Here is an 11,775-nt window from a genome sequence, read left to right as displayed (position 1 = left end):
CCTTCCTTCCTTTCTCTTTCTTTCCTTTTTCTCTCTTTCTTCCCTCCTTTATTTCTCTCTTTCCTTTCTTTTTTCTTTCTCACCTCCTTTCTTTCTCTTCTTTTTCTCTTCCTTCCCTCTTTCTTTCTTCCTTTCTTTTTCTCTCTTCCTTCCCTCTTCTTTCCTTCTTCCTTCCTTCTTTCCTTTCTTTCTCTTTCTGTCTCTTTCCTTCATTCATTTCTTTTTCTCTTTCTTTATACTTCTTTCCCTCTTTCTTTCTTTATACTTCTTTCTCTCTTCCTTCCTTTCTCTCTCTTCCTTCCTTCCCCTTTACCTTCTATCTATTTTTAAAAACCTTTACCTTCCATCTTAGAATCAATACTATAGTATATTGGATCTAAGGCAGAAGAGTGGCAAGGAATAGGCAATGAGGGTTAAGTGACTTGCCTAAGGTCCCAGAGCTAGAAAATGTCTGAGGTCACATTTGAACCCAAGATCTATCTCTGGGCCTTACTTTCTATCCACTGAGCCACCTAAGCTTCCCCCTACCTATTGTCTTAGTATCAATTCTAAGACAGAAGAGGAGCAAGGATTAGGCAATTGAGCTTAAGTGACTTGCCCAAGGTCACACAAGTTAGGAAAAGTTTGAGGCCAAATTTAAAACCAAATCTTGCCTTCCCACTCCACCCCTAACTCCAGGTCTGGCACTCTATCCCCTATGCTACCCGGCTATCCATTCCCTTTTCTTTCAAAGGATAGGAATGGATTTGGGCTTTATTTTTTTTCAGAGACATTTAGTAGGGCATAATCATTGAAACTTTCAATGAAAAGCACTTTTCAATTTAGAAGACTCATCCTAGATATAATCTCATCGGGACATTGGAAACTATCATAACCTGCTGGGAAAGTGACTATTTAAAAGTCCAGCAGAGAGGATGGCCATTTTCCTCTCTCCAAGGTGTGCTGGCAGTACCTCCAACTCCCTTAGTCTTTAGAAACATCACCTGAGTATTTGTCCGGGTCACACTTGTGGCAGGAAGTTTCCCCCTTATTAGAGTAAGAGTTTGCTGGGCAGAGCTTGCAGGCAGAGAGGCCTTCCTTGGCAGCATAGGTACCAGGTTTGCAGGGAAAGCATTCTGAAGTGTAGGCAACCCCTGTGGAGAAAGAACATAGTTTGAGCTGAGAATTGGGCTCAGCCTGAGGCCAGGCAGCCAACAGAAGGTTTGAATGGGAACCCCCCGCCCTGTTTTGTACCTGTAATGGCGATATTCCTCACCAGCACAGGTTTAGGAATTTTGGACCAGACCGAGAAGGCTGTGGTTCTCCAATACAGAACATTGTTGCCACGATTTAAATCCACCTGAAGACATGATTAAAAGGAGTCATTCCCCAGAGCAGGGAGCTATGAATGCACCAAAGATCCTGCCTCCTGTCTATTGACCTCCTCCTCCTGCAAGTTCCTTAAATTAGTGTCTCTTCTCCCCTCACGTCTATCCTCAGTGCCTATCAAACAATCAGCCAGTCAGTCAATGATCATCTAATAAATTACTATGTGCCAGGGCAGCTAGGTAGCAACATAGTTCGTAGAGCACTATACCAGGAACCAGGGAGACTCATCTTCCTGAGTTCAACTCTGGTCTCAGATACTTTCTTGCTGTGTGACCCTGGGCAAGTCACTTTACCTTCTTTGCCTCAGTTTCCTCACTTGTAAAATGAGAAGGAAAAGGAAATGGCATACCACTCCAGTATCTTTGCCAAGAAAACCCCAAATGGGGTCAGGAAAAGTTGGACATGAGTGGAAAACAAATGAACAGCAACACTATGTGCAAGGCACTGGGGATACAATGACAAAGGGGAAAACAGACCTAGTCCTCAAAGAACTTACAAAGAAGACACTTTCAAACTAGATAAGAGGTAACCTTGAGAGGCAAAGTATTGGCAGTTTCAGAAGGCCAGAAAAGGTGGTCTTTCAGTTGTCTTTATTTTTTAAACCCTTACTTTCTGTCTTAGTAACAATTCTAAGATAGAAGGGCACGGGCTAGGCAAACAGGATTAAAGTATTTGCCCAGGGTCACATAACCAGTAAATGTTTGAGACCACATTTGAATGCAAGTCCTCTCTACTTCAGGCCTGGCTCTCTATCCACTGAGCCACTTAGCTGACCTGAGCTTAGTCTTAAAAGAAGTTAGGGATTCTTTTTTTTAAATTATTAAACCTTTACCTTCCATCTTAGAATCAATACTGTGTATTAGTAACAAGGCAGAGAGCATTGGATGGAGGTTAAGTGACTTGCCTAGGGTCACACATCTATGAAGTGTCCAAGGCCAGATCTGAACCCTGGACCTCCCAATTTCAGGCTTGGTTTTCTATCCACTGAACCACTTAACTGCCCTAAAAGCTAAGGATTGGAAATTTTGAACCTTGGACTTCATCCCCCATGCCTGGTCACATTATTGTTTTATAGTTGGCTGTAACTCCTCCCTCTTTTTTCGGTTCCCGTGAGCAAGCTGTTTAGTACCTTTTAGTTAGTCTCTTTTATTAGTTTATTATTAATAAAATATTTATAAATATAGTATTTAGTATTTTGCATATTGATTTTTAAATCCACAGGATGCTAAGAGGAAGACATGAGGAAGGAAAGCGCAGGCAAAGGCAAGGATATGGGAGATGGAGAGTTCATAGAGCACCATCTGTGAGGAATAGCCAGAAGGCCAGTATGGCTGGACTGGGGAGTATATATAGAGAGGGGGGTAAAAAGCTGGATGAGATCAGATTGTGAAAAATTCCAAGTGCCAATCAATAATTTTATGCAATCCCAGAGGCAACAGTGAGCCACCAGAATTTAGTAGAGAGATGACACAGTCAACTGCACATCTGGAAAATCATTTTGGTAGCTGTGTAGAAGGTGGATGGAGTGGGAAGAGATGGGCGGGGAAGACTCAACAGGGAGACCAAATAGAAGGTTATTGCAAATCCCCAGGAGGGAGATGATGTGGGTCTGAACTAGGGCAATTAGTTATGTGACTGGAGAGAAGGGGAAGGGTGCTGGAGATAGCATGGAGGTCAAAATGACAAGATTGGATATGTGGAAGTCCAGGAGTCAAGGATAACACTGGTTCTGAAGGATAGAAGGTGCCTCTGATAGAAACAGGAAAATTTGGAAAAGGAGGTAAGCTTGGGGAGGAGAGGGAGATGGTGAGTGCTGTTGAGTTTGAAATGCCTATGAGGTATGCATTTAAAAATATCCAATGATATTTGATGAGGTGAGCTCAGGAAAGAGAGCTTAGGGCTAGATATTCTCTGCATAGACAATTGAACCCATGGGAGACGATAAAGTCACCCAGTAAGAGGGTATAGAGAGAAAAGAAAAGTGGTCCCAGAACAGAGCCTTGGGGAATACCTGCCTAGTCTCTTTTCCACATCCTCCAGGCACCCAATGATTTAAAGGTGGGAGGAATCTTAACTTTGACCTGGTCCAACCCCCTTATTTTATAGAGATGTGAAAACTGAAGACCAGAGAGAAGAAGCAACTTGGCCAGGATCACACAGTCTTGTACCTCCTTTCCAGTTTATGTCTGTCTCCTACCAACTTTCCCGTCACCCCTTTTGCTCTCCTGACCTCTCGGTTTGTGATTTCAAACACGACCTCGATTACACCCCTTTTGGGTGACTCGAGCAAGGTTGCCGACAATGATAATATTAGCCTTCAATTCCCTCGTTCCCATCTGTGTCTCTCCATCCCTAGTATCTAGAAAATCAGTAGCTGAGAGGTAGGAAACTGTCCAATGTCCTGATCGAACTCAAATGGATGGGAGGGTACCAGTAGCCAGATCTTTAGTCTCAGAGGAAAGAGAATAGGATTTTTTTCCCTTCCTCAGGTCAGACCCATTGTCCCCCAATAGTCCAGGAACTTTTAAATGGAAACATAGACTAGTGAGGAAAATTGATTGGAAAAAGAAGGCTTTTTTTGTTTCTGTTAGCTATGCCTGGAAAGAGGCCTGACACCATACTTACACTATGGAACTGCCACCCCTTTTCTGTGGTTTTCATCCACCTAGAGTCTTCTATGTTAGGTTGACACTGATCATTCTGAACCTGGGACAGAAGGAAGTAGGAAATCAGGGCTCAGGTTCCCTAGGAAATGAATACATTCATTCTTTACTCCAGGTGATATTAGCTCACAATTCTTAATGGACCTCAAGATGGTCTTTTTGACAGGGAATGAGTTGCCAATTTCCTTGAGAATAACAGCTCTGAGCTAGAAGTGAAAACCAAAAGTCCTTTGTTTCTTATAACAAAGAGACTTCAAGATCCTATATGAATGCTATAGTCTTATTGAAAAAAAAAAGATAATTAACTCTCCCCACTAATGTAATTTACATATAATTTGCATATCAGCCTAAATCAAAATACTTAGAAATCTCTCAGCCTCTGCTTTCTGCTTCCCTTCCCAATCATCCCATCCTGCTCCACAGTCTCTTTCAACCTTGGTACTTTTCCCCCAGTTCCTTCTAGTCTTTGGGGTCAACCCTCATAATCCTCTTTAGCCCCTGTGGCATCAAGCTGGAGAAGTCCTGCCTTGTCCTAGTGGTTCCCATCAAACAGATTTCAGCCCCTGACCAGCCCAGTGACCCCTTTGGCTAAAAGCTTACAAAAAACTCAAAGATGATTCCAGTGTCCGGGTATAAATATTCAAATGAAACAGTGCCTGACTGCTTTAGATTGACAGCATATATCAGTGTGGCCGTGCATTCATCTGTATTTGAGGCGATGTAGTCACCCAAGGGAACCCAGGTTGACCTATGTGGAAAAAAGAAGCCAAAATCACTCCAAGCCTGTTGAACACTGGAAGGAAGGGTTGCCTAAAGCCTTAGCAGGTACTTTGGGGGAATTCCAAAACCAGTGAATACCAAGTTTCCTTGAACAAGGAAGACTTTTTCATAGACTTGAAAAAGACATCAGAAATCATCTAGAGCTGAGCCAGCCCCCTTATTTTATAAATTGAGGGAACTGAAGCTCAAAAGCTAAAGTTTGGACTGGAAAGAATTTCTGGAGAGATCTGAGGAAGTTAGAGGAGACTAATGTCTGCCCTCAGTAGAGGGAGAGCTCACAGTAAACAATCCAATTCATTCACTTAACAAAAGTATGCTTCACTGTACAAAGACACATAGGATTTTTTTAATTGCAAACTCACTTTAAAAACCTGATATGATTTTCAAACATTCATTTCTACACAACCTCAGGGAATTAGAGAATTGTGTGAAGTGTGGTGTCCTAGCACTGCTATGTTGAATCCTAACTAACTAGTATTTCTTGTGCTCAGGACAAACGTCAGAAAATATCTCTTCCTAACAAGTTTTTAAAAACAAATTCAGTTGAGATTGAATGGAGACTTTGAGGAGAGACCTTGGTCCACAAGGTTTCATAGAGGAAGAGTTCCTAGGATAGTGCTCCATAGAGGGAAGTCAGAAACCCTGGAACACCAGGTGACCACCATCAGGACAGACACCATGGGGGAGAAGAACAGAGTTGAAGAGGAACTTACCTGGGGTACAGACATGAGGAGGAAGTGAGAGGGAAGTGGGCCATTTGGCAGCTTCTTATTTCAACCCATTATTCTTGTTGACCAAATACTAAAACCTGTTGTTTCTTCGTGCTAAAAAGTACAAGTACTGGGGGCAGCAGGGTAGCTCAGTGGATTGAGAGCCAGGACTAGAGATGGGAGGTCCTAGGTTCGAATCTGGCCTCAGACACTTCCCAGCTGTGTGACCTTAGGTAAGTCACTTAACCCCCATCGCCTAGCTCTTACCATTCTTCTGCCTTGGAACCAATACATAGTATTGATTCTAAGGGAGAAAGTAAGGGCTTTAAAAAAAAGTACAAGTACTATTAGTACCCTTGAAATTTCACCACCCTGAGGCAAAGCTCTAGTCACTCCATCCTAATTATAGCTCAACTACTATATGTATTTCTGTATATTATAATCCATTTGAAGATACTATTGACATCTTGATTTTCATCTTCCTTATCCCCTTCTCTTCTCCCTCCACTTCCCCACTCCAACTCCTCCCCCACAAATCTTGTATTTATTCTGGATATGCATATAATGTTTACATACTTATAAATGTATATATTATGTTTCTATGCATAAACATATATATTTATATATGTACATACTGTCTCTCCCTTTGGAATATAAGCTCCTTGGTGGCAGGGATTTTTTTTTTCCACTTTTGTCTTTGTATTCCCCAGCACACATTATGCTGGCACATAGTTGGCATTTAATAAATGTTTCCTGATTGACAATGTGTTTGATATAAAATAACCATTGATTATCAGAGATTGTTGGGAACCTTTAATTACCTTTTGTTAGGAGGGCATCTCATTCTGTTGGACAAAGAATGGAAAGAAATGCTTTAGGTTGCCTAGGATGTTGAGAGAAATGCTTTCAACTCCAGGTAACCTAGCACTTAAACTATCCTGGGCAGATGGTTCTCTAGCCTCGTCTTTAAAATACCCAAAGCTCTACTGGAAAAGCATCCAGTCCCTTGAAAATTATGTAGTCACAATTCTCTTCTTACCATCTGATCTGAATTTATTTTTTTCTGCAATGAAAACTCATGTTCTTTTGTTCTGAGCTCAGCAGAGATGGGGAACAGGTATCCATCATCAGTATCCACAAATATGTGTGAAGTCCTGTTATGTGGAGGATTCTGTGCTCAGTGATCTAGCTACCCGATCCTATCATGTATACAGAAACTTTAATGAAGACTCTCTCCTGTGATTCTCACATCTATTAGTTGGATGGCCATGAGTAAATTATTGTCCTTAGTCCTTCTGGGCTGGTATGAGTCTGAGTCTCTATTCTCAACCACTGTTGTTGAAAGGAAAGCACTCTGTAAACTGTAAGTTCCTAGTAATATTTCTTCTAGAACTCAAATAGGCCTTAATTCTCTCTCTCTTTCTTTCTCTCTCTCTCTCTCTCTCTCTCTCTCTGACTTTGTCTCTCTCATGGACTATTTCTCTAATTTCTATACACTTTAAATCATGGGGTAGAAAACTTGGAAACAATAAATATGCAATGATTAACCTGAGATTCTGAGCTACTCTCTAGGATCTTTACCTTCTCTTGAATGAAAACCTTAATTTCTCCTCCCAATGTCTATAAGTAGGGAGGGAAGCCTGAATACCCACATCATATAACGTATATCCAAAGACTAGGAGCAAGTCAACAGGAAAGATGCAAGTAGAACTAGGGATTCTGGTGTGTAGCCCAATCCAATCTATTTCTCTAGAAATGGCTCCTCTCCTCTGCCTGTAGGATGGTTTTGAAACAATATTTTAATAGACAAGTCACCTATTTTGCCATATTCCTTAACTCTAGCAAAAAAACCTCCATCCATCATTCATTCATTCATCCTACAAATATTTTTTAAACCCTATTATGTTCCAGGCTAAGTTTTGTAAGTACAAAAAAGGGCGGAAATACTATTCCTGCTCTCAAAGAGTTCACATTCTTTTTTTTAAGTTTTTTTTTTAATTTTAAATATATTTTTCCATGGTTATATGATTCATTTTCAAAGAGCTCACATCCTAAAAAGGAAGACAATATGTAATCAGTTATGTACATACATGAGATATACAGTGTAATAGTGGAAGGTAATAATAGAAGAAAGAGACTGAGAGAAGGGGGTTCAGAGGGAGGGATAACAACATGTAAATACCAAATAGGAGGGATAGGGAGAAGCAAAGTGTTGTGGTGGCATAATGGGGCTCTGAAGGAGTTAGGTTAAAAGGACAAGGCAAGAAAGAAGTGTATTCCTCTTCAGGTATGCCCAACTCTTTCTGACCCATTTTGGGGTTTTCTTGGCAAAGACACTGGAGTGGTTTGCCATTTCCTTCTCCGGATCATTTGACAGATGAGGAAATTGAGGCAAATGGGGTTAAGTGACTTGCCCAGGGCCACACAGCTAGTAAGTGTCTAAGGCAGGGCTTGAACTCATGACTTCCTGACTCTAGGTCCAACACTTTGTCACCTAGTTATCATGCATTCCAGGTATGGGCAAAGGCAGGGGAGGAGGAGATGGAATGCTGTATATACAGAATTTGTGAAGGAGAGGAATGCGAACTTGCCTGAAAAGGTAGGCTAGAGCTAGACAGTGAAGGATTCTCAATGCCAAAGGGAAGATTTTGTATTTTACCCAAGAGGCCATACCCCGAAAAGTGCTCCCTTTTGCTTTTGCCACAAAATGCAGCAGTGCTCCTCATTAAATGGAAATACTTTCAACTCCCCAAAGCTGAGCTCATCATTAACCTAAATGGCATTGATCTCTCTTGTTCTGAAAAAGACAAAACTTGCCACCCAGCGCCGGCTATAAATAACCTCTGAGGTTTGATGAATTATTAAATTGATGCCAAAAGTAGGTTACATTTGCAAGTTGTATATAAACAGCCTTGATTTTGTCAGGTCTCAGCGTCCCTGATTGAAAAGAGAAGCTTCATAGACAAAAGCACTTTCAGGTCCAGACCTCCATCTATGAAAGAAGGGTCACAAGGGGATTTACTTAATGTTGACATCCCACTGTGAAATCCACTATGGTCTTGGGGAAACTAAGGCACAGTCAAAGAAGTGGTATTACACAGCATAGATAGAATCTAGTCCTCATAAACCCTAGTCTCATCATGTTGGTAAGGAGAAGAAAGAGAACTTAGTCTAATTAAAGGGTTTCCAAAGGTTGGGATCCCCAAGGCAGTGAGGTACAGTAGAAAAGAACACAAGATCAGGAATCAGAGGAGCCAAGTTCAAATCCAGGCTGTGTCGCTTAACTCCTTGAGAGATCTCAGTCAAGTCACTTCCCTCCTGTGTCCTTAGGGGATTGTCTAAGGCCTCTTCCAGTTCTAGGTCTCCCATCCTTCTTTGATCCCTTCCCTGGTATTCATACACTTGCCCTTTCCTCCTTTTCTTCAGCCTCTTGTTCTTTCTTTCCCTTTTGTTCCTTAGTCCTTAGTCCTAAATACCCATTCTTTTCCTATAACAGGCCCATCGTCTGAAGCCCCAGGACCCCACTCGAGAGAAATATCTACAAGATCAATCACACAACTGAACTGGAAAACCCTATTTCTTTGCATTAGTCCTAACTCGGTCATTTCCTTGCTGTGGGACCTTGGACAGGTCCCCAACCCTTTTTGAGCCTTCCAAGTCTCACTTTTTCTAATAGGAAGTAAAAATCCTTGTCCTTAAAGTGTGTGAAAGAAATGAATGAAACCAGTCTCTGAAGCCTTCTGTACTCCTGGAAGAAAGGCTCTGTAGAAATAAACAATGTTATATTATCCTACATCCTGCTTCACTGAACTGAGCTGAGAGATAATCTCTGAAATCTATCTCATGGCTCTCTCTAGAGAGTTAAGAAAGCCTTTCTATGTTCGGAAGTGAATTGATCATATGGGCTGAGCCTGCATCTTGTTCTGACCAAATTACATTCTCCATTAGGACTTAAATAGTGGTTGCCTTAACCCCATACATTCTGTCTCCTCTTCTAGCTTTTTTGTTACCAGCCTGTCTCAGTTTCCCACCCTCTCAGGAAATCTGTTGTCATGCTAATACCCACCACAGAGCATAAAAATGAACGCAGAAAGAAATCAAATTGCTCCATTAAATGTCCATTCTGCTTAACACAGACAGACTTAATGAGTCTTCCAAGAGATGGAACTTTGGGAATTTGCGCAGTCTCCCCTGTTTTCCAAATTTCAAGATCTGATGCAGTGATTCAATGCCTTTCATCTCATATTAATATTAGCTTGGTACTACTTAAAAGAAAATGTTAACTTATTTTCTTTCTTCATCAATGACAACAATTTTTCCATGTCAACACTATTTAACAAAGCATAATGTACAATGTCTTATATATCTTTGGATCCTCCACAATGCCTGTGCTGAGTACCTTGTACATAATAAATGCTCAGTAAATATCTGTTGAATGAATGAACAAACATCCAAAGATATGCTATCAGTGGACCAGCATCCCCAATAAGGATGGCTATCTCCCGTCTCCTTGGAGTAAAGATGTCTTTAGCTGATAGATTTTGTGATCTTTAGGCTGTAATAGACTTTGGCAACCATCAAGCCATGTTTAACCCAAGTTGTGTCCCCAAGAGTTCCACCATTTGGGTTTGGCTGAGCTCCATTTAGGAGTTTACACCAAGCTCCAAGGAGGAAGTCCAACTCTTTGTTTGCATCATTTACTATGTTTCAATGTAGGAACAATAATGTTATATGGCAGATTTTAGTGAGATCTGTCACCTCAGAATTTTTTCTCTAATACTTCATCATGTTATGCAGGTAACTGTGAATCCTTGAAGTCATGCCAATGGAGTGGAAACTCTACTGGGAAATAAGGACATGGATTTAGAACTCTAAGGGACCTAAGAGGCCATCAAGTCCAACCTTTTCATTTTACAAATGAGGTAATTAAGGCACAGAGAAATTAAATAGTAATTCTAGTAATAGTAATAAAAGCTAATATCTATGTGGTGCTATAGTTCAAATTTAGCCTCAAACACTTACTAGCTGTGGAATCCTAGGCTAGTCACTGAACCTCTTTGCCTCAGTTTCCTCATTTATAAAAATAACCTGGAGAAGGAAATAGCAAACTACACTAGTATCTTTGTCAAGACAATATGTAATGGGGTCACAGAGAGTCAGACATGACTGAAACGATTTAACGACGACGATGACAATGACAACAGCAACAGCAACAACAATATGTGACATTTTAAGGTTTCCAAAGCTCTTTACAAATATAACCTCATTTTATCCTCGTAACAGCCCTGGGATGTGAGTGCTATTATATATTATTTTATAGATGAGTAAACTGAGGTAAACAAGTAAAGTGACTATACCAGGGTCACCTAGCTATTAAGTATCAGAGGCCAAAGTTTAGTCTCACTGACTCCCAGGCCAGCATTCTATTTTTTGTGCCCCCTCGCTGCCTAAATTAGTATTTCTCTGAGGTGGGATTTGATATTGTCTTCTTGACTCCAAGTTCAATCCTTTCTCCCTTTTGCCATCCTGCCATTTTGAGGTCCTATCAAGCTGAAAAGGCTTTGAGTCGAGAATCAGTGGGGGACTTTCAGGTCAAGTTTCCAAGCACTGCTCTAGTGTAGTCATAGAAAGACTAGACAAATCACCAGACTGTCCCCACAGGTAACAAGTTTTGGGACTCCAAAGGATAATCTTCCAAGGTCTAGAGGGGTGTTTCACAGAATTTCAGAGTTGGAAGGAACTTTAGAAATCATCTAATCCCTTGGGCAAGTCCTCAAAGACCTTAGTTTCCTCGTCTATAAAATAGGATGTATAATACTTTCCCTGATGATCTCAAAGGGTAACTACAAGGCTCAAAGGAAATACTTGTGAAAAGCCCTCCCTAAACTTGCCCATAATTGCATGGCTAGTACTACAACCTTCTTCCTAGAGAAATGAGGTTGAGGGGTCTCTCACAGATGGATACTAAACTCACGAGGTACAGTTCTCAGATGATTCAGTGAAGTCTTCATCAATCTCCATGTTGGTTGCTAGGGTGGCAAATCCATGTGGTAATTCATCCCACTCATCAAATCNAGAAAAAGAAAGAAAGAAAGAAAGAAAGAAAGAAAGAAAGAAAGAAAGAAAGAAAGAAAGAAAGAAAGAAAGAAAGAAAGAAAGAAGGAAGGAAGGAAGAAAGAAAAGGAGGGAGGAAGGAAAGGAGGGAGGAAGGAAGGAAGGAGGAAAGGAGGAAGGAAGGAAAAGAAAGGAAGGAA

General features: G+C 41.0%; 1 protein-coding gene across 1 annotated transcript in view; it reads right to left on the bottom strand.

Annotated features, from left to right (window-relative positions):
- ELAPOR1 (endosome-lysosome associated apoptosis and autophagy regulator 1) overlaps nt 1-11,775 on the bottom strand; it is a 99,445-nt gene that overhangs the window by 34,833 nt on the left and 52,837 nt on the right. The window contains 5 exon segments of the mRNA XM_044675930.1: nt 984-1,133; nt 1,234-1,339; nt 3,994-4,074; nt 4,632-4,779; nt 11,496-11,595. Coding sequence (XP_044531865.1) covers nt 984-1,133; nt 1,234-1,339; nt 3,994-4,074; nt 4,632-4,779; nt 11,496-11,595 — 585 coding nt within the window.

The sequence above is a fragment of the Gracilinanus agilis genome, chromosome 4 (genome assembly GCF_016433145.1).
Source record: "Gracilinanus agilis isolate LMUSP501 chromosome 4, AgileGrace, whole genome shotgun sequence".
NCBI lineage: Eukaryota > Metazoa > Chordata > Mammalia > Didelphimorphia > Didelphidae > Gracilinanus > Gracilinanus agilis.
This window is presented reverse-complemented; position numbering and strand designations above follow the sequence as displayed.